The 24,807-nt window shown below is 42.9% G+C and overlaps 1 protein-coding gene and 2 non-coding genes across 3 annotated transcripts; 2 read left to right on the forward strand and 1 right to left on the reverse strand.

Moving 5' to 3' along the window:
- Window positions 1-798: 798 nt before the first annotated feature.
- LOC141789697 (U6 spliceosomal RNA) lies at window positions 799-904 on the forward strand. Its single transcript, XR_012598228.1, has one exon. It is a non-coding gene; the product is annotated as a U6 spliceosomal RNA (small nuclear RNA).
- A 4,121-nt stretch (window positions 905-5,025) lies between these two features.
- On the forward strand, window positions 5,026-5,131 carry LOC141789710 (U6 spliceosomal RNA). Its single transcript, XR_012598240.1, has one exon. It is a non-coding gene; the product is annotated as a U6 spliceosomal RNA (small nuclear RNA).
- Window positions 5,132-12,274: 7,143 nt separating this feature from the next.
- Window positions 12,275-22,996, reverse strand: dhcr24 (24-dehydrocholesterol reductase). The gene is given in 10 exon segments (XM_074668565.1): window positions 12,275-12,751; window positions 12,856-13,034; window positions 13,107-13,304; window positions 16,001-16,144; window positions 17,364-17,551; window positions 17,554-17,578; window positions 18,026-18,144; window positions 18,578-18,683; window positions 20,726-20,881; window positions 22,655-22,996. Coding segments are annotated over 10 exon segments (1,500 nt in total). The 5' UTR covers window positions 22,886-22,996; the 3' UTR covers window positions 12,275-12,597.
- Window positions 22,997-24,807: the final 1,811 nt, after the last annotated feature.

A 24,807-nucleotide genomic window follows, 5' to 3' on the forward strand; every position in this document is an offset into this window, starting at 1 on the left:
CACAGCCCTCTAACATACCCCTCGTTTAAAATAATTGTCGGGAGATGCACTCAGGGTGAAAATACGTCATGGATCACACGCGCTGTCCGCGTGCTTGCGCTCGTGCATGAAGAAAACAGTGCCAAAGCCAACCTCTCCCAAGTGTGCCCAAGCAGAGAAGTGAATCGTGCTCGAGCACTGCACGGTTACGGTCACATTTGTCATTCAAAACATGCTTTGGGGCTAAAGCGTGCTCAAGCACAGCAGGGTTTAGATCTTGTGTGTGTGTGTGTGTGTGTGTGTGTGTGTGTGTGCGTGTGTGTGTGTGTGTGTGTGTGTGTGTGTGTGTGTGTGTGTGTGTGTGTGTGTGTGTGTGTGTGTGTGTGTTTTTCCTCCCCCTCCCTCTCTCTGTCCTCCCCCTCCCTCTCTCTGTCCTCTGGGTCCCTCGTGCAGCACTCTTCGAACGACCACCGACCCCCGCCCACCCCTGAGGGGTGCTGGACAGCAGCTCAAGGGGGGTGGGGGGTTCAGCCCCACGCTCTGACGTACACTCAGTGCCTCTGAATTTCCCAGCATGCACTATGATAGCCAAAAGAACCGAAAACACATCACAGAATCAGTCAAACTAAGTTATGCTGAGTATCAGTGATTAAAAAAAGACAACAACCTGATTGGGATTGTCCAGAGATTCAGACTGTGATCTCATTCATTCAGTAGAAGCAGTTTGATCCCCAATGAGGTTGTTGTTTGGCCCACCAGGAGTGTGGGGCGTGCAAGGACATTATCCTATATATGGGGGAGCGGTTGTGATACGAGTTTGTGTTAGTTCTCTAACACATATATTAAAATTGGAACGATACAGAGAAGATTAGCATGGCCCCTGCGCAAGGATGACACGCAAATTCGTGAAGCGTTCCTTCTTTTGTCCATAAAATATGATATTTTTATTGTTGTATAGTATTCTATTTCCTGTCGCTGGGAAACAGCGACCCCCTTGAAGCAGCGGCATAGTGGTGAACTGCAGACACTCTGTGTGCCTCACACTGATTACACAGAGTAAGAGTATTTTTCAGAAGCAAATGAGCTGAGACATACTCAAATCTGCTTCTTTCTTTCTCTCTCTTAATGGTATTAATTGGTCCTTGTTTGACATGGACCAAACGGACTTGTGTTCATTTAATGGAACAAAGGACTACGGTCAACAAAGGACTACCTGCCCCCCTGGACTGCACCCCCCTCTACAACCCTACCCGTACTGACGATCCGTGAAGAGGATGTGTGCCAGCAATTCTAGAGACAAAAGACCAAGAAGGCTCCAGGACCTGATGGTGTCTCCCCCTCATGTCTGAGGGCCTGCGCGGACCAGCTGGCCCCCATCTTCACCCGGATCTTCAACAGATCTCTGGAGCTGTGTGAGGTGCCCTCCTGCTTCAAACGCTCCACCATCATCCCAGTCCCAAAGAAACCCTCCATAACAGGACTGAATGACTACAGGCCTGTCGCCCTGACATCTGTAGTCATGAAGTCTTTTGAACGTCTGGTGCTGAGCTACTTGAAGGACATCACAGGACCCCTGCTGGACCCCTGCAGTTTGCCTACAGGGCAAACAGGTCAGCTGAGGATGCAGTCAACATGGGACTGCATTACATCCTACAGCACCTGGACTTTGCAGGGACGTACGTGACGATCCTGTTTGTGGACTTCAGCTCGGCGTTCAACACCATCATCCCTGACATCCTCCACCACAAGCTGTCCCACCTGTTTGTGCCAGCCCCCACCCGTCAGTGGATATCCAGCTTCCTGACTGGCAGGACCCAGCAGGTGAGGCTGGGGTCCATCACATCCAGCACACAGACCGTCAATACCAGCGCCCCCAGGGGGTGTGTGCTCTCCCCACTGCTCTTCTCCCTTTACATTAATGACTGCACCTCAGGGGACCCCTCTGTGAAACTCCTGAAGTTTGCAGATGACACTTCATCATCGGTCTCATCCAGGATGGTGACAAAGCCACTTACAGACAGGAGGTGGAACAGCTGGTCCTCTGGTGTGGTCAGAACCACCTGGAGCTGAACCCGCTCAAGACTGTGGAGATGACAGTGGACTTTAGGAGAAACCCCCTTCCTCCAAGTCAAGTTCCTTGTATTCTTGAAAATACTTGGCGAATAAAGCTGATTCTGATTCTGATTCTGATGAGGCAAGGAGGACTGTTTTTTGGTGAAAACTCAGGTTTCAAGAATTTAATGTCAGGATTGGACAGTAATGAGATGAATGCAATCTGACATGCACCAAAAATTGAAAATTGAAACAATAAAGAAAAAAACGGCAACATCGTCTCCAAACAAGTATCCAAAATTGGAACTGAACAGAGAAGAAGTTTACCTTGCCCGGGACTCAAAAATAAACATTTGGAACAATAGAGAGAAGAACATTACCTCGCACCATAATAAGAATTACAAATTGGAACTACACAGAGAAAGATGTAATCTGGAATGAATCAGATTTTCAAAATTGAAACAAGACAGAGAAGAACATTACCTGCCCCTGGACTAGAATTACAAATGGGAACGATACAGAGAAAAATGTAATCTTCAATGAACCTTAATTTCAAAATTGGTACAATAAAAGGATGAACATTACCTGACTCTGAACTAAAAATTACTAATTGAAAGTTTGTTACCTGGCATATACCAAAATTTCAAAAAGAACAAAACGGGCAAAACAGGATACATTGCCACCCAAAGAATATTCCCATTTGGAACAATATAGAGAAGACCAACACCTGGCCCTGGATAAAACAATAAATAGATTAAATTGGAACAATGCAAAGAAGAACTTAACCTGACTCTGGACTAAGACTTTCAGATTGGAACGATTAACAGAACAGTGTTACTTGGAATGAATTGAAAGTCAAACTTGTAACGATACAGATAACGTTACCCATAGTACGCCAAATTTCAAAATTGGAACAATAAAGAGAAAAATGTTAAGCATTGTACACCAAAATTTCAAAAAATGAATCAACAGAGAAGAAAATTACTTTGCCTGGGATAAAAAAAAAAAAATTGGTATGATATAGTGAAAAAAAACATTCCTTTGTCTTTTAGGACGCAGTCACACTGGCCATCCGAAACGTTCCGTGCTTCAGCACGATTGCCCCCCCGCAGCGCCGATTCCCAGCTGGAGAGTACAGCCAGCGGTCACACTACCCCAATATAAACCAGACTTTTCACACACGCGCATGGTCCGCTTACGTCATCGTGAAGCGTATGTTTACATGAAGCGCATTCTCATCAGTCAGCACAATATAGCGCAGAGAGCACTGCTACAACTTTAGAGACTTTTGGACTTATATTAAGTTGTTTTGGCCCGACACAGCCCTCTAACACCCCTGCTTTGTTTAAATTGATCATCGAGGGATGCGCTCATGGTGATCATACGTCAAGGATCACACGTGCTGTCCGCGTGCTTGTGCTCGTGCATGAAGTTAACAGTGCCGAAGCCCACCTCTCCGAAGCGTGCCGACGCACGGAAGGGAATCGTGCTTGAGAACGGCACAGTTGCGGTCACACTGGCCATTCCAAACGTGCTTTACGGCTGAAGCGTGCTTAGGCACGGCACGGCACGGTTGGCCAGTGTGACCGCGTCCTTAGGCCCCGTTTACACGACGCCGAAAACGGTCGATTCCGCAAACATTTCGTTGCGTTTTGGCCTTCCATTTAGACGAGACCACGTTGCGTTTTCAGTGAAAACGCAAACTTTTGAAAACGCTCCCCAGAGTGGAAAGATCTGAATCCGCTCCTCCATCCAGCTTCGTGTAAACACAGAGCGGAGCGTCTCAGGGTGAAACGCTGACGTCAACGCATGCGCACTCGCAGTTTCAGGTGAAGGCTCCGCACTCAGCCACATTTCCAGTTGAGCCAGTAGTTGGCGGTAATGCGCGTTATGGTTGGATTGCCGACCGTCTCACACAACAAAACGGCAGAAAAAGAAAGAACAGAAGAGGAGACTTCTCCTCCTGGAGTCGTATGAACGCGGATCGTTTTCACGCCGTCCTCATGTAAACGTGGGCGGCTTTTGAAAACGCAAAGGAAGAATCGTTGCGGGAGTCTCCGTGTAAACGGGGCCTTAGTGTCATGGAGAAGGGCAGCCACCAAGAAGCTCCTCTGAAGACAGTCAGACTGTGACACTCAGTGGCAAGTTGGTGGTACTGCATCTAATCATTTTAACAGTAAACACAACTACAGCAGAGCAGCTGTTTTTAACTATCAGAATGGAAACCATCCTGATTTTAGAGGCAGGTTTCAGTTAGCAGACATTAAAGTATACAGAAGGAGGAAGAGTACTCTTTTATTCTTTCGTTCTGAGTCCAGATCAGCTGGAGGGTCACAGACATATATGTGCTGTTTTTTTTTAACTGCACACAGGGGTTGAAGGTGAAGCCAGCTGCCGGTGGAAGTTCAGATAAGTGTCCTGTGTTTCTGTGTTTTTCAGTGTTTAGAACAGAGAGGAATTTTCTGCTGCTGGTGTCTGCCTCATCGCTTCCGGCTCTACAGGATGACGCAACTCAAACAAGAGCAGACCAGTTTCTTTTCTTGAGTGTGTGTGTGTGTGTCTCCTTACCCTCCCTCTCTCTCCACTGGGTCCCTCATGCAGCACTTGACCACTGACACCCGCCCAGCCCTGAGGGGTCAGAGTGGTGCTGGAGAGCTTCTTGAGGGGGGTGGGGGGTTCAGCCTATTGTTCTTGCTCCTGCCCAGTCCCCACACTCTGACGTACACTCAGTGCCTCTGAATTTCCCAGCATGCACTATGATATCCAAAAGAACTGAAAACACATCACAGAATCAGTCAAACTAAGTTATGCTGAGTATCAGAGATTAAAAAAAGACAACAACCTGATTGGGATTGTCCAGAGATTCAGGCTGTGATCTCATTCATTCAGTAGAAGCAGTTTGATCCCCAATGAGGTTGTTGTGTGGCCCACCAGGAGTGTGGGGTGTGCAGGGACAGTATCCTATATAGTGGGGAGCGGTTGCTGGCAAAGTTTGTGTTAGTTCTCTAACACATATATTAAAATTGGAACGATACAGAGAAGATTAGCATGGCCCCTGCGCAAGGATGACACGCAAATTCGTGAAGCGTTCCTTCTTTTGTCCATAAAATGTGACAATTGTATTGTTGTATATTATTCTATTTCACTGTCGCTGGGAAACAGCGACCCCCCTTGAAGCAGTGGCAGAGTGGTGAACTGCAGACACTCTGTGTGCCTCACACTGATTACACAGAGTAAGAGTACTTATCAGAAGCAAATGAGCTGAGACATACTCAAATCTGCTTCTTTCTTTCTCTCTCTTCATGGTATTGATTGGTCCTTGTTTGACATGGACCAAACAGACTTGTGTTTATTGAATGAGGCAAGGAGGACTGTGTTTTGAGAAAATTAAAACAATACAGACAAGACCATTTTTAGGCTTGGGACAAAAATAAAATTTGGAACTGTATGGAGAAAAATGTAATTTTAATAATTATAACACTACTAAACTGACAGTAAGTCTATTTAACACAACCATGATGACAGCTCCATACAGTCCAATACTTTTCTCTTTTGTAATTTCTTCATTACCCTTACCAATTTTTCCAATGTTTTCCTTTCTATCATTTATATAACATGTGGAATTAAAAAGTATATATTATTTTGTCATCAAATGATTTAGATGTCAGCTGGTCATAGCTAATAGTACATGCAAACACCAATGTTCATTTTATAAATGAAAATTGTAGGTCAACTGCTTATCCTACCTGAAGAGGGGGTCTCAGACGTTACCTGTGTAGCTTTTTTGGGCTAGACTCACCATACTTTGTGAATTAATATTAGCATTACATTTTCATTTCCTCTAGGCGGTCTTAGCTCATGGACGATCTAAGACTGGTCTTCACAAATTTCAGTGTGGAAAAGGTCCTTTCACGGGCCATTTGTGTGACAGGGTAAGCAAAAACTTGTACCCTAGAGCATTGATAGGGTAAGTATTGCTTAGCATATTGGGACAGGATAGCATAGCAGCATATGGGGCAGTTTTTTTACAAGAAGAACAACTGCTCTCTAGCTCCAGGTCCTCCTCAAGTTCCTCACTGTGTCTGCTCTCTTCAGGTTCCTGAGCATGTCCACCCTCCTCATGCAGCCAGTGGTGGACCCATAAGAACTGGTCTTGCTCTATGTTGTTAGTGTGATCACCACGTCAACATAAAGAGCATTATCAGGGTTTCCAAAACACCCAAAAAACTTTTCTCAGGGCCTCGTCTTTTGCCAGCCTCCTGGTTGCTCCTATTGGAGCTAGCCATCTGTGCCTCTTGTCCTCACTGACTTTCTCCCACTGAAGCATCCGTTTGTAGGACTCCCACATGAAGACTGCTACATTGTTTAACAGTGAAAATAGTGAAGTGGACTCCAGTGGTATCTGACAACACCAAGGTCAGCATGTGCAGGACACCATATGTGGACTTGTTGGGGAGATTTGTGAGAAAGCGGTGCAGAAAGGCCTTTGTACTGTCTCTGCATGTAAGCAGCTCCATCAGTGGAGTTACCAACACAAGCTGACATTTCAAGGCCTGCTTTCTCCAGTGCCTTTCACTATCTTCATAAAGTATTCTAAGTATTATCCTTTAACAAAGAACTGGCTATCCCAGGAGAGCTCTTTTATAAAAACATGGATGGACATCACAATAGATATTTACAAAATGGAAAAGATTGCAGCACGTGTTAATCAAAAATTGGAACTTTTTGATTCAAGCTGGGAAAACTGGGTAAACTATATAAAGCCTCTCAGGCCAGACTTTATTTTTTTCTAAATTTTTGAATTTCCTGTCAAAGACATGATTTTCCTTCACCTTTGTTTCCTTTGTTCTATCTTTGGTTCTTGAGTCCTTTATGTCCTTATACAAAAATGATAAAGTTAAATGATACAGAGTTACCAGGTATATGCCAAAATTTCAAAATTGAAACCATCTTGAGAAAAATCTATCAAGCTTACACCAAAATACCAAAATTAAACAATATAGGGAAAGATAATACCAGGCAAATGCCAATATCTGAAAATTTAAAACATCAGAAGAAAAACATAACCTATTATTATTATATATTCTATAACCTGGTATGTGCCAAAATTTAAAAACTAGTGTGTGTGTGTGTGTGTGTGTGTGTGTGTGTGTGTGTGCGCGCGCGCATCAGGGTGCCGTGTGCAACTCAGAGAAAAAGAGGAGACGCGAACACAAGAATGTACAGACCAGGGGCTAGGATTTAGGGACAGGGGGGGCTTCAGCCCCAGGAGTTACAAATGATCAAATGTGTAACAAACGAAACACAACAAATAGAGTTAATAACTGGTCAACATAGAGGCTAATGCCATTACTTTCACAGACAACACAATAATAGTTTTGTATTTTGGAGTCAGACTGATAAAATTTTGGCACTTAAGTAACTAGAAAAGATTTAGAATAGAATTTAAGGTTCTTTTATTAGTCTAAAAAACCTCTTAATGGTTTTGCTCCTTTATATTTATCAGATTTGCTTTTATCATTTGAGCCAAGTCGGGTTCTCAGGTCGTCTTTAATGGTACCTGAAGTTAGAATTAAAACACTTGGGGAAGCCTCTTTCTATTATTGTGTCCCCCATCTTGAATTTCCCTCCGGGGATTAATAAAGTATGACTTATCTTATCTTATCTTATCTGTGGAACAGCCTACCTAAAGACCTGAGGGTAGCTCCTACTGCTACTACTACATTTTCCGTTGCTAGGCGCTGCCCAAGTAGCTGCCTGTTGCAGCAGCTCTCTCGTCTTTGTCCGTTTCTTGTAATTTTTTTGTCTCTTTTTCGTAATCTTTGTATTTAGAGTGGATCATCACTTTGTATGGTTCATTGTCGGTCACGGACACCAAACTTTTTGTGGCTTCGGCGATACTTTTTACTACTTTTCTCCTGTGTTTGTCTGGAGATCCTACATGTAACCATGGCTGCATTGTTTACATGTGAAATTAGCTGTTAGCAGCCTGTAGCATGTCAATGCTAACTAGTGTAGGGCTTGATGATTTCCCTTGAGCTGAGGAGGAGGAGATGAGGACGAAGTGCTGGTTCTCGGATGTGAGCTGGGAGGTGACGATGTGGACCTGTCCTTCCATCCATCGTTGTTGGGAACGTGGGATCTAGCCCCGGGGGATGGACGAGCTACCTGTGCTAACCCAGCGGCATCGTTCATGGACGTGGCTGACGGAGCTGACATCGGACACCGCGACACATCGGAGGAGCTTCGCCTGCTGTAAGCAGACAGGATCCAGGAGACAGAGACTGAATGGACTTCTGGGGTGGCTCAGTCCTGGACCCTGTGGAGGTGGAGACTGGCTGGGCTGGAGAGTGGTGGACGAGTGGTGGATGGGATGTCGTCATCTAATTTCTTATGGACTTTTTTGCACTTTCTATACTCTTTCTTACTTTTGTTTTCTTAAATGCTGCGGTGACTCCTGAATTTCCCCTCGGGGATAAATAAAGTGTTTTCTATTCTATTCTATTATATTCTACTGTTCATATTTTTAAAAGTAAACTCAAGACCTACCTTTTTAGTCTGGCTTTCAGCTGATTGTATTTAGTATAATTTATTGTTATTATTTTATTTATTTAAATCCTCGTAACCTGTTTTATTTCTCCTTTTTAGACCAGATTACTTCTAATTTTATGACCGCTCTGCTTTAGCTGTTATTATTACCCACCGAGTTAGGCTATCTCATTTTTACCATATTACTTATTCAAATTTTATTTTATTTATTTTCAGTGTCCTACAGACAAATGACTCTATCTTTAGACTCACCTTTCCAGTGGAGGTCATCTCATTCCCTGTGCTCCTCTGCCCTGACTCCTACAGATCAATAGGGATGGCGGAGTCTCTATTATTATAGTTATATTCATCATAATAATATGATAATAATCATAATTAATAATCATAAACTACTGTTAGCGGGGGACTAAAGTCAATTGTTAACGACCATCAGTGAAAAATACTTACTTTTTGGAAAAACTTCCTGATATCCATTCTATATTGATGGCTTAAACAAAGACTTCTTGTGTCTTGCTTTACTCCTGAGTCCATGACAAGAAGATAGACTCCATCCTTTTGACTGTCCGTCCAGTAACAAGGAAATAGAGACGGAGTCAATATGAAAGTTTAGCCTGTCTCTGCCTCATCAGATAAACTCTTCAGCCCTCCAAACGGTCTTGTGTGTCCTTTGTGAGTCGTTTTTACGACATTAGTTAAGCTAGCTTCTACTATCAAAGTGTTATCTCCTTCCACTACTAAAAAGAGGCTTTGTTTCGTAACTTGTGTTGTCCTAGTACCGCGATGGTTTTCACGAGAGATGGGACGTTCTCAGACGAGTCGACTCTTTTGAACAGCGCTTTTCAGTGAACAAAAATAAACGATTCTGTGTCTTTGTTTGCAGGCCATTACTGTATACAAATTGCCTGCACGTTTCAGAACGAGCAGCTCACTCTTAACTGTGGATCGGTTATCACCATTTATTTACAAAAGCTATTTAAAAGACTCAACTCGTTTGCGATTACATATCTCCCGCGAAAACCACAGCGTGTCTAAGTAGTATGTTGAAATTACCTCAACTCATTTAGGGGGGCTTAATGATGTTTTGAGGGGGGGCTTCAGCCCCTCAAATTAGGCCTAATGACGCCACCGGTACAGACAAATGGCATCCTGTCACGTAAATAAGATAAATTACAAAAGGCTATTAAGGCTTTTATAATTGTAGGGGAACACCTAATAGCACAAAATTCACGACACCTAATGTTCAATAAAATATTCACTAATTCCCTGGAGCAGTGGCGTATCCAGGACATTTTTATCACGGTGGCCAGGATGGGACACAAAGTTTGTCTGGGGCGGCCTTGGTATCACGGAATTATACTCTCTCTCTCTATCTTACACACACACACACACACACACACACACACACACACACACATACATACATATATATATGTGTATATATATATATATATATATATATATATATATATATATATATATATATATAGAGAGAGAGAGAGAGAGAGAGAGAGAGAGAGAGAGAGAGAGAATTTGGTAAATTGTTTATTTTACTATCAGTGTCTACTTAAATCAAGTTTTTTTTATTAAGTATATTGCTTTATTCTCTACTACTGAACTCTGTTTTGGTCTTCAGTGTAAGATTAAGACATTTGATTGTTAATGTCATCACTTTTGTTTCCCTTTGTATTATTTTTTTAGCCATTTGCTTGTTAGTGTTAACAGTAATACTGAATACAGATTTTTGTTTTACTGTTGGATCATTTTCTCCCATATCTCCTATATGTATCAATTTAATTATTTTATCCCCCACCTCACACACACTCAAACACTGCCACTACATCCTCACGCTTAATTTAATCAATTTACTGCCACACAAATTGTTTGCTGTTGAAAAGTAGCTTGTTTGTGTTGACGTCTTATTCTACAGTTGACATGTGGTGGTTAGCTTAACTGCTGCTTCTGCATATTTAGTAGTCCCCTGTATATGGGTTCTCTGATTTGTGTCTGAAGTTGTTGAAGTTGACAGAAACTTCCCCTTGGGTTGGCACAGTAGGCATCTGAACACAGAACTTTTCTCCATTTATTTTATTTTTTTTACATAAACTCGTCGATTTAGGTAGGTGACTGCTCCGGCTGCTCCTCTTCTCCTTCCTTTTCTGTCATCTCTCAGTGAACTGAAGCAGGCATGTGTGTGTGTGTGTGTGTGTGTGTGTGTGTGTGGGCAGTGAAGTCGCAGGCAGGGATTGTTGAGTGACGACATCAACAGTTCCTCCGCTTCTATTGGTCAGACACCACGGTGTTTGGATGGCGTCAGTGTCTGATCCTTACAAGTGTGAGATGAGACTGCAGGAGAAAGCTTCGCTTCAAGCACATCAATATGAATCATTTGAAAATATTTAATGTAACTTTTGCGTTCGCTATTGTGCTGCATGACCAAAAACTCAACCAAGCTTTTGAGATGAACTTTCTTTTTGTAAACCACGGTGCCACGTCGTTACTGAAAAATGTAGTTAAGCTACTAACGATGCTATTTGAGATTACTGCCCAACACTGTAAATTACCATACCTCTCAATCGTCTGAATCCATTTTTATCAAGTTACAATGAATGTTGTCAGCAGGTGCAGGTGACACGGAGATGCAGCGTGCTTATCTCGTGGCTATACTGATCCAAGACCTACATGGTCACTGGAAAAAGCTCCACTGATCAGAAATCAGCTCTCTGCAGCCTCAGTCCGATCATATGCTGGTAGTTAAAAGTGTAAAACTGACTCTAGATCCGTCAGTCAGCCATCACCATTGATTGACAGCATTTCTCTTGTTTCTTGTGTTGACAAACTTGGCCAACTACCTATCAGATCTGGGGTGGCCAATGGGGTGGCCAATGAGTTTTCAGGGGTGGCACTGGCCACCCCAGGCCACTCCCCAAAATCGCCACTGCCCTGGTGACATGACAGGGAGATGATATGGGCAGGTTTAAACAACACAAGGCTCCCAACTGACTCCGACCTATTAGTTCAGTCACTAAATATCACTCAAATGAAAAGCAGAGAGAGGACGGGCTTAGGCGACTCTGACCCACACATAAAGGGCCGCGGTTTTGGTGCAAGCACCAATTCACACTGGATGCATCTCTGTAGCGCAGCGCAGGGCAGCGCAGGGCAGCGCAGGGCAGCGCAGGGCAGCGCAGGGCAGCAACTGGATACCAGAGATTGTAAGATCATAGGAGATCCAAATGTTTCATTCATCCATTAGCATCTCCTTTTGAGCAGAGGCAGGACACTTGCCTTGGATTGGAAGGAAGTGGCTTCGGAGGCACTGCCTTCAAAGGCAAGGCAAGGCGAGGTACCTTGGCTATGGGAAACAGCCAAGGTGGAACAACTCCAGGTTGATTAAGCTAACTCTAATCAGCTGTTTTGAAACCGAAAACTCAGAGTTTTCTATCTCAAAGTAGATCAACTCACAGTTCAGAATTAGACTCAGAGTTTATTGAAACTGCTTTGTGAAACAGATCTCAGACATTTTTTATTCATGATTATTTGTATTTTTTGCTTTGTTTTTTGTTCCTTTTCTCGTGCCTCCTTTGGCGCCGCCCAGGGGAGGGGAGCACCTCACACTTTGAAAAACCACTGGGCTATATTTATATATATATATATATATATATATATATATATATATATATATATATATATATATATATAGATAGATAGATAGATAGATAGATAGATAGATAGATATACAGATAGATAGATATTACGTAAACAAAGATTGATAAATGATTACGATTTATTTCTTTAGAAAGATGGATGTAAAAACAAAAAAAGCATATTTTCATGACATTTAAAAGTGACGCCACATTTAGCTCTGACTGTACATTCACAGATCAGCAGATACTGCTCACAAAGAAATCAAATGTCAGCTTTTCTTAGAGACACTGATCACCTTGAAGAACTCTGAGGAGCTTCCAGGAAGATCCAGGTGCTGGATCAGCTGCAGAGAGCGCCAGCTGGGGGTGAGGGTCAGTGTCGGGCAGATTTACAGATTTTGTGGTACACCTCAGGAAAGGCGTCCTTACAGCCAAGCTCTTCTCTCAGTCTGTGATACAGTTGTCCATCAAACATCTCCCAGAACTCCTCTCTGTCCATGTAGACGTCTGCATACAGCATCTGGAAGCTGCAGGAGGCAGATTAATAACACAGAAATAATAAGTAATTTCAGATACGCAGGAATCACAAACACAGTTTACTGAAATGCTAAGATTGAAAAAAGAGACTTACCCATGCACATCCCTGACAAACTTTTCCAACCGACGCGTCGTTGCTGTGGCTTCAAAGTGCTTGACTTTGGGCTCTCCATAAGCCCCGATGTCTACATACAGCTCCTCCTCCTGCCCTTTGGGGTGGACCATCCCCCTGCCAGGGGGGAGCAGGAAGGGACACAGCCACAGGGGGTAAACCTGAGACAACAGCAGAAGCTACATGAAGCAGGGGACAGGCCATAGACATCAGGTATTGGAGCAGAGTCTCACTTGGATGTCCTGGTGGAAGCGTGTGATGGCATCCTGCAGGTGCTTCATGGGCACCAGCATGTCCTGGACTACATGGTGCTGTTCATACAGGCGTCTGATGGTCTCCCCCTGGGTGAGCTTTAGCAGAGAGATCTTAGGAGGAACCATCCACCCAAACAGACAGCGAAACACTGGGTTGTTCCCGAAGGGGATAATGTCCTAAGAAGAAGCAACAACAGCAACATACCTGTAAACACCTGATGCCTCCATAACCTCTGTGCATCATACCTGAACAGTCCCCACCCCAGGCTCCAATCCATGTACCCCCTTTATCCCCCAAACACTCCACAGAGGACAGAACGCCTGGAAGGAGCCCCTTGTCAGGTGATGTGATGGCTGCATGAAGACCAGGAGATGGCTCTTTTTGGTGGGCTGGGATTCAAAAGGGGAAATTGGCCCAGCTGGGCCTGGGATCCATTGTGGGGGGCGTTTCTGTCGGCTATGAGAATAGTTGTGTAGATCTCTGTGTGAAGGCTTTAGCGTGGTGTTTGTTCCACTTTTCAAACTCCTGATTGGTGGGAGGACCCTACACTTCACCTCCTACAGGACGACAGGTTCAGTGACCAACTGGAAAATGTTAAGCTGGATGGAATTAGTATGCAGTGTTTTCCCATGGTTCACAGCCTTGGGTAAAGCCTGTGAATAAGATATATACCATCAGGCTGTTTAGTCTGTAAAATAAAAGAATGATTTATATTCACAAAGCTTCTCAGAGTCCGCTCAGAGAATTCCTAACTTAGCCCCAAAACTCTCAGCAAGGAGTTTGAGCTTCGGAGTGATTCAGAAGTTTCTGAGAGCAGCTCAGAGTAAAAAGGGAACAGAAACTTTAAACTTCGTGAGGAGGTGTGGTTGACCCTGTTACTAGTTATGACGCAGTCTGCTTAAAGCTGTGATTAGTTGGTACAAAAAGGGGAAAAAGATGAGGGGGAAAAAAAGCACTCCATGCTCCTAGTGATGAATGGATAGAGAAATCAAACGATCATTTTATTCTGTATTCTGAAATGTTTAATGGTCATTAATTTCACGTCATGATGGTGAAACTCAGCTTAATTAAATTAATTGTGACTCAGCTTCAAAATGTTTGAACCCAATTATATTGATTTGATTATTGTTGTGTTTACTGTCCATGCTGGACTTTTCACTACTTAGCGCGTTCGATTTTAACGGTGTACACGGACTCAACCGTCAGCATTTGCTGTGATTGCCTTTGAAAAACAGGTTTGATTTGTCAGAACAAAAATAACAACAAACAAAATGGGTAAAAAAGAGCTCGAAAGCCGAGCAGAGCCCTCCACTATAATGGTAGGAGAAACACTGGTATGGTCATGTTTGATCTCTTTAAAGCTGAGACTGCAGCCCTGTTTCACCACTCTGCTTTGGGGAATTCATTGAAGTTTCTAGGTTTCCAGTTCGAACAGCACATTTCAAAGTATGATACATCGATTCAGTGAAACACAGGTTTTCTCTTGTTTCTGATGGACGTGGAGGTTGGGTGTAGCCCTGCAGGTGATGGTTCAGGATGCTGCAGGAGAATTTCCCCAGGTTGCTGCCAGCACTGACGACTCTGTTATTGTTTGGTAATAATGTACTTTTATTTCTACAGGTGGGGGTGATAAGAGACAAGCTGAACATAAAGTGAATAAAGCAGGGTTAAATTAAGGACCTCTGAATTTTAGCATCTGTTTTTTCAGGTTGTCAGGGCCTGGAGTTAAGGCTGGAGCTGTGTGTCTCCATGTCTGAGCGGCTCTTGTCTTAATGAGGGATTATCAGTCTACATCATCATAAAGATGACCACAGAAGCAGCATTTAGCTCCATTCACTCAAACAAGCTAGAGTTTTTAAACACTGAATTCAACCTGTTAGCAGCATCAAAATGTACAGTTGTTCTGTGCTCAGTTTTTAGAAACGGTTCTATACAACAGAGGCTACATCTATTAACTTTGGATGGTTGCAGAGCAACCGTTGTTTTGGAATTAGCGGCAATGCTAACTGGTGACTCTCAGCTGGAGGTATCAGTGATTAACGGCAGAGAGTCACCAGTTAGCATGGTCACACATTACACTGAAACACCAGCGACGTCTGTCGGTGTGTTATTAAATGTGTCGTATTTATCCAACCTCAGTTAATAGGTTTGACCACAAACAAGCAACATTAACTGCTGATATTAAAAATACAGATTAGACTTTGACTCTTATTTAATAAAAAAGTTGGTTTGGGGCCAAGGTTCTGACCAAACATGGACTCAATATAGAGAGGAAATAATAAGTGAAGCTATAAATAATGATTAACAGAAACAGATTTTAGGATCAAAGTCAAATAAGGGAATACGATGAAATAATGAACCAGTCAATTAACTCTGAAATACTCAACTATTAACATTCTGACTTGGTGCAGTTCTCTGGATCTGGTTCTTTTATTATGAACCAGGTCTCAGACTCAGCAGTCTGTGTGCTCTTTTTGGTTTGAGAGGGTTTCTGATTTACTGACACATGTTTACATCCTGGTCTGTCACAGTCTGGTAAGTGTCCACACGGCAGTCATGAGCTTTGAGTGACAGTCGTGTGTTTAAATTCCTCTCTGGGTTCATGCTATATATCTTTACTAAAAGTGTCTGTCCACTTGCTGATCTCTTCGATTTTCAAATTGTGTTTTTCAGATCTCTCTGATTCCATCATTTTTCTCTGTGTGGTTCATTTCAAGAGAGAGGTACTCTCTTTCTCTCCCCTGCAGACATCTGTCAAACTGAGACCATGCATAATTCATCACACCATTTACTACAGAGGAAGCTGGGCTTTTTACACTAATGGCTTTTGGTGTGTGTGTGTGTGTGTGTGTGTGTGTGTGTGTGTGTGTACCTGAAGTTCCCAGAAGATGCTGCGTGTGTGTCTGTGGTAGTACTGTCTTAAAGGGATGTACTCCACTCCGCTGTGGTTACCTGTCAGGTATCCCTCCACGTGTTTGAAGAACCAGGGTTTAAAGTGTAGCCCAATCCTGTTAATCTGATAGCACAACAAATGACAACAGTCTTTATTTATTTATCTATTTATCTATCTATCTATCTATCCATTTATCTATCTATCTATCTATCTATCTATCTATCTATCTATCTATCTATCTATCTATCTATCCATTTATCTATCTATCTATCTATCTATCTATCTATCTATCTATCTATCTATCTATCTATCTATCTATCTATCGTTAGTCAGAGTAAACAGTCAAACAGTTTGACTAAAAGTGTTGAGACCATCTTCTCTGCTCCATCCTTGGCTCTGCTCACCCTGGTTTGTGTCGGCTCAGGGAAAAAACTGAACCCAAACCCTGGGCTGAAGTTAAACTCAGAAGCAGGAGGCATTAATCCACAGTCTGTCTGGACCCCAGTCTTAGCTCTCACCTCACCAAGTATTTCAAACGGAATCAAGGGTCTCCCACTGTGAGGCACAAGTCCAAACTCTTCACACTTTCTGGATCAGTGATTCTAAAACTTTTTTTACTGTGCCCCCTTTTGGAGAAAAGATTTTTTCACACCCACCGCTACCACCTGATTACTCTAACAAATCCACTCAGAAAACTGCTGCTTGAAAACACGCACAGACTAGTTTATCTGAAATACTCCTCTTTCTTTTCTTTATGCATCAGTGTTCCTGGAAATTCAGGGAAAGGTGACTTTTAATAAATAATCAAAAATATGAGCTGACTAACATCATTTTAATCTGTTTTTTTAGAAATGTCTCTGCACAGGAACATTTCCTCTGTCAGAGTTACATTAACTGACAGTGACTCACTGAGGAACTGGAGAAACTGACACTTTCTGAGGTAGCTCCTGTGAAGCTGTCCAGAGCCTCCTCTCCTGCTGTCAGTCTGTCCCTCAGCAGAAGGAGGCGCTGAGTCTCACTCAGGAAACAAAGTCTGATAGATCTGAACCTTCGAGTTGTTTAGAGTTGTTATTTGATCTGTTTGTGACAGTCAACTGTCAGCTGTTAGCTGTGGAGCTAGCTGCTGTGACACAGAGCAGAATAATGAACATGTCTACGCACACGCCTGCGCAGGAACAAATGTCATATTAATAAAGTTTTATAGCTTGAATCTCAAAGGTTTATTACTGTTAATTACAATAACTTTGGGCTCAGTTCACGACCCTTCTGGTTAATGCTACACTGATATATCCCCCAACCCCTCCCCTACCAAAAAGGGTCAAAGAGAAAGGGAAGACCTCACCTTATCAGGCTCTGCGTGGTCTGTCATGGTTCCTGTCATGATGACTGCAGAGTCCAGACTGTACTGCAGACCTTCCACGAACGTGTTCTGCTTGTTCTCTGATGCTTCGGCAAAGCGCTTGCAGATGTTTTCCAGTCCCTGGACGGGCTCGTAGTGCAGCTTTACCCAGGGCTTAGCTGGGACTATTCTGCGTGGAACAGGTCTGAGTTCTCCTCCTGTAAGACAGAAAAGATCATCTCCTGTTTGAACAAGAACACACACACCTGTAGCACACCTGTAGCACACCTGTAGCACACCTGTAGCACACCTGTAGCACACCTGTAGGGTGTCAGCCTCAGGGTTAGGTCTTGGTGGGTTGCTGGATCAGGAGTTGTATGTTGGTATTAAATGGCTTATGGCTCTGGATCAGGTGTGCTAAGTCAGGGCCCTAAATTTCTGTTACCAACTCAAACTGGCTCTGGTGGCTAACAATAGCCATAAAGCTCAGGCTAGCTCTCATATTAGCTTTGTCTAATCAGAACAGATGGGCGGGTATGAAACCAAGGAGTGTCTTGAGCTGTTAAGCCTCTCGTGGTCTACCGAGTGCCGTCTCTGGACCTCACTTAGGCTCATGCTCAGGCTTGTGACTCGGGGTTAGGTTGTTTGAGAAACTCTTCACTAACCTCAGTGCAGCGCACCAAGCTGCCATCAGCGAGCACCAGTTCAAACGCAACGCAGATGTGCTGAAACAGCCCATAAATGTGAGAGGAAGACTCGATGCCTGTTCCCATCACCAGGCCACCTGAGAGGACAGAACAAACGTTTGATAGCAGTGAGTGTTTGTGGTCAAAGATTTAACATCCTCAGCTGAGCACTGCAGAGACAGAGTGCGAGCAGAAAGCTGCAGCTGCCCACTGTGGTGACTGTGTTTGTCTGCACAGACGTCAGGATAAATGAATGTACCCCGGCTTAATGGGAAAACATTATGTTGTTGATGTGCAGTTTATGGCATCAGGAAATCCATTATGAAACCTGATCCAGGGGAGCCTCCAGCTCTGCAGCCATTTCCTCCCAGTTTCATCTCCTGAGCTACAACATCAGGCCTGTAATATGATTTGAGGAGTGACGGAGACTCTGAGCAGGGAGCAGAGACTGATGGAGTACGTCCTCCAGCAACAGCTGAACTCAGACAGCAACGATGAAGACAATACTCCACAGTGACATGGAGAACATACCCACAGTGAGGTCATCCAGCTCAGGGAGCACTGGCAGAGTCCAGCCAATAGAGGTCAAGAGGGCTGTCACCTGACCCATGTTAGCCAGCGGCTCGACTCTCACCACCTAAAGGACACAGAGCAGTGAGCAGCTGTCAGAGGATGTTCGTCATATTTCTAATTCAGCCACTGGCATCATCTCTAAATGACTAGAGGTGGCCTTTGACAACTTAAAAAATACAAAAATGAAACAGACAGCAGAAGGTAAAACATTTTTAAAACATGATTATGATTGATTTTCTAAGTTAAAAAAAAAAAGTGCAAAGCAGTCTCTGAGTGTGAGTGACTCTACTTTTACCCCAGCCCAAGGCACGGTAGGGTAAGTTTATTTGTAGAACACAATTCATACAAAAGGCAATTCAAAGTGCTTTACAGCTAAAATAAAATAAAATAACTAGAAAGCAGAATGAAATCAAAACATTAAAAACATTAAAAAACATTGATTCATGAAATGAACAGCGAGGAGTGCAGATAAAGTAGTTTCAGTTGTCATAAAGCTAAAAACAACAGATAATTTTAGCCTGGATTTGAACACTGTCAGAGTGTCCTGTCTCAAATCTTCTGCAAGATTTATTCAACTGTTTGTCAGTGACAGATGTGAAACGTGTCTGTGAACGTTGTGACGTGTCAGAGACAGGTACAGTGTGTCAGGTGTAAAATGTGTGAGTGACAGTTGTGACAAGTCAGTGACAGGTGTCACATGTCCAACTGTCCCTTAGTCCTCTTTCTCCATGTCCCTCTGTCCTCTGTCTCCTGTCTTGCTGTCCCTCTTTCCCTCTGTCCTCTTTTCCCCCATCCCCTTTCCTCGGTCTTCTGTCCCCTGTCTCCCTGTCTCTCTGTCCTCCTTCCTTCTGTTGTCTGTCCCTCTTTCCCTCTGTCTTCTATCTGTCCCTCTGTCCTCCTTCCTTCTGTTGTCTGTCCCTCTTTCCCTCTGTCCTCTGTATCTCTGCCCCTCTTCCCCTCTGTCCTCTTTCTGTCTCTCTGTCCTCCTTCCTTCTGTTGTCTGTCCCTCTGTCCCTCTGTCCTCTGCATCTCTGTCCCTCTTTCCCTCTGTCTTCTATCTGTGCCTCTGTCCTCCTTCCTTCTGTTGTCCGTCCCTCTGTCCTCTGTATCTCTGTCCCTCTTTCCCTCTGTCCTCTATCTGTCTCTCTGTCGTCCTTCCTTCTGTTGTCTGTCCCTCTCCTCTCTTCTGTCTTCTGTCCCTCTTTCCTCTGTCCCTAAGCCTGTTTTCCCTCTGTCGTATGTTTATCTGTCCTCTGTCCCTCTGTCTTTTGTCCCTCTGTCCTTCCAGCTCTAGTCTAGAAGACATAAAACAGAACCCTACATGAAGCAAAGCCTTTCAGCCTGTGTTTGGAGTTAGAGTATGTGAGGCCCATCCCCAGAGTCTGTTCCTGCCTCAATGGGGGAAGAAGCTGATTGCAGGTACAGTGAGTGATCACCCTGGGCCTAAACCTGCATGTGCACTTACTAGAATGACACTAGGTGAGGTGATCCCTAAGTAAGAAGCCCGAGGGTTGGTCCTACCTACTGCAGAAGAAGTCCAGAGCAAGAAGCCAGGCGTTCAGTTTGCCTCCCACTATAGGTTAAGTGTGAAGGCAGCAGGGCTCTCACAATGGAGTGGTGGGTTACAGGGCAGTTATAAAATTCCACTTAAGTTTTTATTGATCATTTCATGTAAACACTTTATAAAATCCTGTAAGTGATGGAGGAAAGGCGACTGTTTATTGTTGATCTTTAATGTGTATTTACATCTGTAAACCTTTAGCCTTTCCTTCACCTCTTAAATGTTGGGTGAGCAGAAAAGTTTAGCACCTGGAATGCAGGGACTACATTAGCTGAGGAGGGTCATGAGGGGTGGCTTTCCTTGAACATGCTGGTCTGTGCCTTTCCTGGTCTACTCAGACAGGACTGTAAACAGGGTTGAAACAGGATGTCCAGTCTATACTTAAATAACAACTCTGTGTGTGTGTGTGTGTGTGTGTGTGTGTGTGTGTGTGTGTGTGTGTGTGTGTGTGTGTGTGTGTGTGTGTGCGAGTACGTGTGCGTGTGTGTGTGTGTGTGTGTGTGTGTGTGTGTGTGTGCGTGTGTGTGTGTGTGTATGTTGCCTACCTGTCTGTGTGTGTCCACCTCCAGGATGTCCATCATGTTAATCATGATGTTTTTGTTGGTTTTTTTATATTTGCCCACTCTGAGGGACACTGTGAGCCAGCCGGGTCTACCTGTGCACATGTGGGTCCTACTGCCGTCCTTCCTCCACTCACGCACCTGAATGAAGAAAAACAGAAATCACACTACATGAGACAGAACACCTGTCTACGAGCTGCTCAATCTCCATCTGCCTGTCAGTGAAAAGACATCCTGGTCACTGAGGGCATTTTGATCACTGAGGAAATCCTGATCACTTGGGACATCATTACTACTGAGGACACCCTGATGCTGAAGACATCCTGATAACTATGGACATGCTATAGACTGAGGACGTCCTACAGACTTATGAGATCTTATAACTGAGAAGAGGTGTATACAGGTGTAAACAGGTGTCGACAGCTGGACTCATATTGAAACAAGTCAACACAGGTGTAAATAGGTTTACAGTTGTAACCAGGTAAAAACAGTGGAAAAAAGTAATAGTTGCAAAGAGCTGTGAACAGGTCAATCAGTTATAAAACATTTACACAGAGGTGAACAGTTTTTAAAAGTTGTTAAAATGTGTACACAAGCATTAATAGTTTTAAAAAATTAACAGTTTTAAACAGCTGTACAGATATAAAAAAAATAAGTCATCAACAGTTGTAAAGAAAACTCTGTAACGCTTTATATTAAGGTCCTGTAATAAGCATCAATAAGACCTTTGTAAGTACGTATAAGATGCTTATTAACATTATTATTTGTATATAAGACTATATAACTGCTAAATAAGTGTTTAATTAGGTCATTGTAATAGTTAATACAGGACAACTTAATCTATAAGGTATATGGAACCTAGCCCTCTTTGTTTTTTGTCTTCTGCTTTTGTCTCTCATGAGCCCTACCCCAGCCCTTCCCCTAAACCTAACCATTCAGGGCCCTATACCTAACCTAACCTGTGGGGCCTCACGCCTAACCCTTACAATGACCTTATTTAACACTTATTAAGCAGTTATATAGTCTTATAAACAAACAATAACGTGAATAATCATCTTATAAGTACTTACAAAGGTCTTATTAATGGTTATTACAGGACCTTAATATAAAGCGATACCGAAAACGCTCATAAAAAGTTGTGAACAGGTGTAACTGTTGTACACAGTTGTTAACAGTTGTAAGCAGCTGTACATGGGTGTAAACAGTTGAAGATAACTGTATACAACAGTTGTAGTCGTAGGTGTAAACCATAATAAACAGGTGTATAATGTAAACAGAACTTAAGTTGTAACACCTGTGCACATGTGTTAATAGTTGTAAACAGGTGTTAACAGGTATACACAGTTCTAAAAAGTCATAATAAGGTGTAATTATTTGTAAAGAAGTGTATACAGGTGTTTAAATCTGTAAAAAGCTGCAAACAGGTGTACACAGTTGTTAACAGGTATAAACAGCAGTAAAGAAATATAAAAAGGTGTGACAGTTTTAAGGTTTTTTTAGGTGTTCAGAGATGTTTACAGTTGTTGACAATTGTGTATAAATCTAAATAGTTGTAAACGGCTGTAAAAAATTTAGTAAAACTTATAAACAGTTGTAAAATAGCTGTATACAGCGGTGAACAGTTGTAAAACTCATGCAGCCTGACTCTAATCATATCAGTGTTTATATTATTATTATTCTATCATAATCCTACTGTAAGTCACACACCTTAACCTTCAGTCTGACCCTTATTATTTTACCTACTGTGTTGGCCTCGCGCTGTAGGTCACACACCTGAACAGATCCTTACATGCTCTGTCTTAAAGTCACAGTTGGTCCCTGCAGTGATCTCTGCTCACATCTCTACACACATAAATCCAACACTCCCATGCACACTCCTGTGCAGGCTGACACTGACAGACATCAGGAGCTCACCTGTCGCTGGATATCGCGCACGCGCTGGTCGTGCAGCTTGGGCGCAGAGCACATCTTGAATATGATCCACGCGCGCACATAATAATAAACATCAAAGATGACGGAGAGAGGCAGCAGGAAGAGGCAGACAAAGATCCACCTCTGATGGACGATCACATAATCCAAACCCTTGACTCTGATCCACAGCACGAACAGCACGAGCGCGCCGGACAGGTACAGTAGCGGCTCCATGGTCTCTGCACACACCTGGAGTCCGCAGGTCTCTGTTAGTTTCAGTCAGACCTGACCTGAGAGATGGACCAACATGTGGCTGAACTATGGAGTTGTCGGACAAAGATCACCCTTTCATTCCACAGGTGGGCGGACCCTTACCTTTCACACCCTGATTGGTCAGAGCTGGAAATGGGCGGGGAATGACCTCAAAGCTTCATTCTCATTGGTCAAACGAGTAACTGGGCTCTGAGGTTAGACCAATGATGGAGTAGAGAGGCTGTCACACCACGCTGTCCTCAGACTGGTGCAGATTCTGACATCTGAGACTGACCAGAGACCAGTTAAGACAGAAAAACTGTAAACCTCAAGCTAACCCACAACTATGACTTTTATATAAATACAGTTTTCTTTCTCAGGGGACTGATAATTTAAGACACATGTATCACATCTGTCAATAAAGCCTGCCACCTACTCCTACAAGTGGGAAAAAGAACTAAAGAGAAAAATAACCAAAGAAGAGTGGCAGTGATGCAAAGTAAAACATCAAGGTTGGAGAAATATAGTAAGATTTTTCATCAACCCAAAAATCAAAGGAAAATCCTCACTTGTCCCCCAACCTTGCTGGAGACGGTGTGGGGGCCATGACGTGGACCATGTGCTCATGTGTTTTAACAATGAGTCAGTCCTGGGATGAAGTGTGGAAAGAAATTAAATCAACCTTGGGTCATGAAATTCTTAAGACATGTAAAGCGCAGTATCTGGGAAAATATCATAGATACCTGATTGGAAAATCACTTGTGGCATCTAAGAAAGCTGTAACAATAAAGTGGTGTTAGACGGAACCCCCCCCCCCAAAAAAAAAAAAAAAAAAAAAAACTCTGGAAAGCAGGCTGAACATTGTGAAAAAGCTATACAACATGGTGATCTTTACACAAAATTTAAGACTTCAACCATCTCTGCCAAAGAAAATGGAAAAAGTGGATTGACTTTAAAACCCATCAGAAAGTCTGGTAACGCTTTATATTAAGGTCCTGTAGTAAGCACTAATAAGACCTCTGTAAGTACTTATAAGATGCTAATTAACATTAGTATTTGTATATAAGACTATATAATGCTTAATAAGTGTTTAATAAGGTCATTGTAATAGTTAATACAAGACAACTTAATCTATAAGGTATATGGAACCTAACCCTAACCCTCTTCGTTTTTTTGTCTTCTGCTTTTGTCTCTCATGAGCCCTACCCCAGACCTTCCCTTAAACCAAACCATTCAGGGCCCCATACCTAACCTAACCTGTGGGGCCTCACGCCTAACCCTTACAATGACCTTATTAAACACTTATTAAGCAGTTATATGGTCTTATAAACAAATAATAATGTGAATAAGCATCTTATAAGCACTTACAAAGGTCTTATTAATGCTTATTACAGGACCTTAATATAAAGCGATACCGAAAGTCTGAGTAGAAAGGTCTGTTTACAAAAAGGCTATATGAACTTTTGCCTGAAACCAAAGTTGCTGTTTAGCATGGTTTTTGTTGTTGTAACTTCATAATGAAAAGCAAAATGTATATAAGTGTTTAAATAAAAACAGAAAACTGAGATATCACATGTATAATTTCAAAACTTCCAAATAAAACTTCTCATTTAGATAATTATTTTCTAGATTTTAATGTTGTATAGAATGTTATGCACCCCAGAGTCTTCTGAAGATTAAGTAGATTTTGTGGGTACAGAATGACTTTAATCCAGGTGAGCTGAGAAAATGGCTCCTTTGAAAGTAAAGGTTGCAGACCCCTGCCCTAAGGGAAACTGCTTTTTGTTACAGCTTCTCTTCGTCAAAAAGTGTTAAAAGTGTCAGCCCTGTGAACAAGAGTGAGGAGTTTCAAACTGATTTTATGGGTTTATCCCTAGTTTGAGCCAGAAAACTGGAAATCTCTG

This window comes from Halichoeres trimaculatus, unplaced genomic scaffold (genome assembly GCF_033239565.1).
Source record: "Halichoeres trimaculatus isolate MK-OKI-2021-1 unplaced genomic scaffold, fHalTri1.1 fHalTri1_scaffold_4, whole genome shotgun sequence".
NCBI classification, from domain to species: Eukaryota; Metazoa; Chordata; class Actinopteri; order Labriformes; family Labridae; genus Halichoeres; species Halichoeres trimaculatus.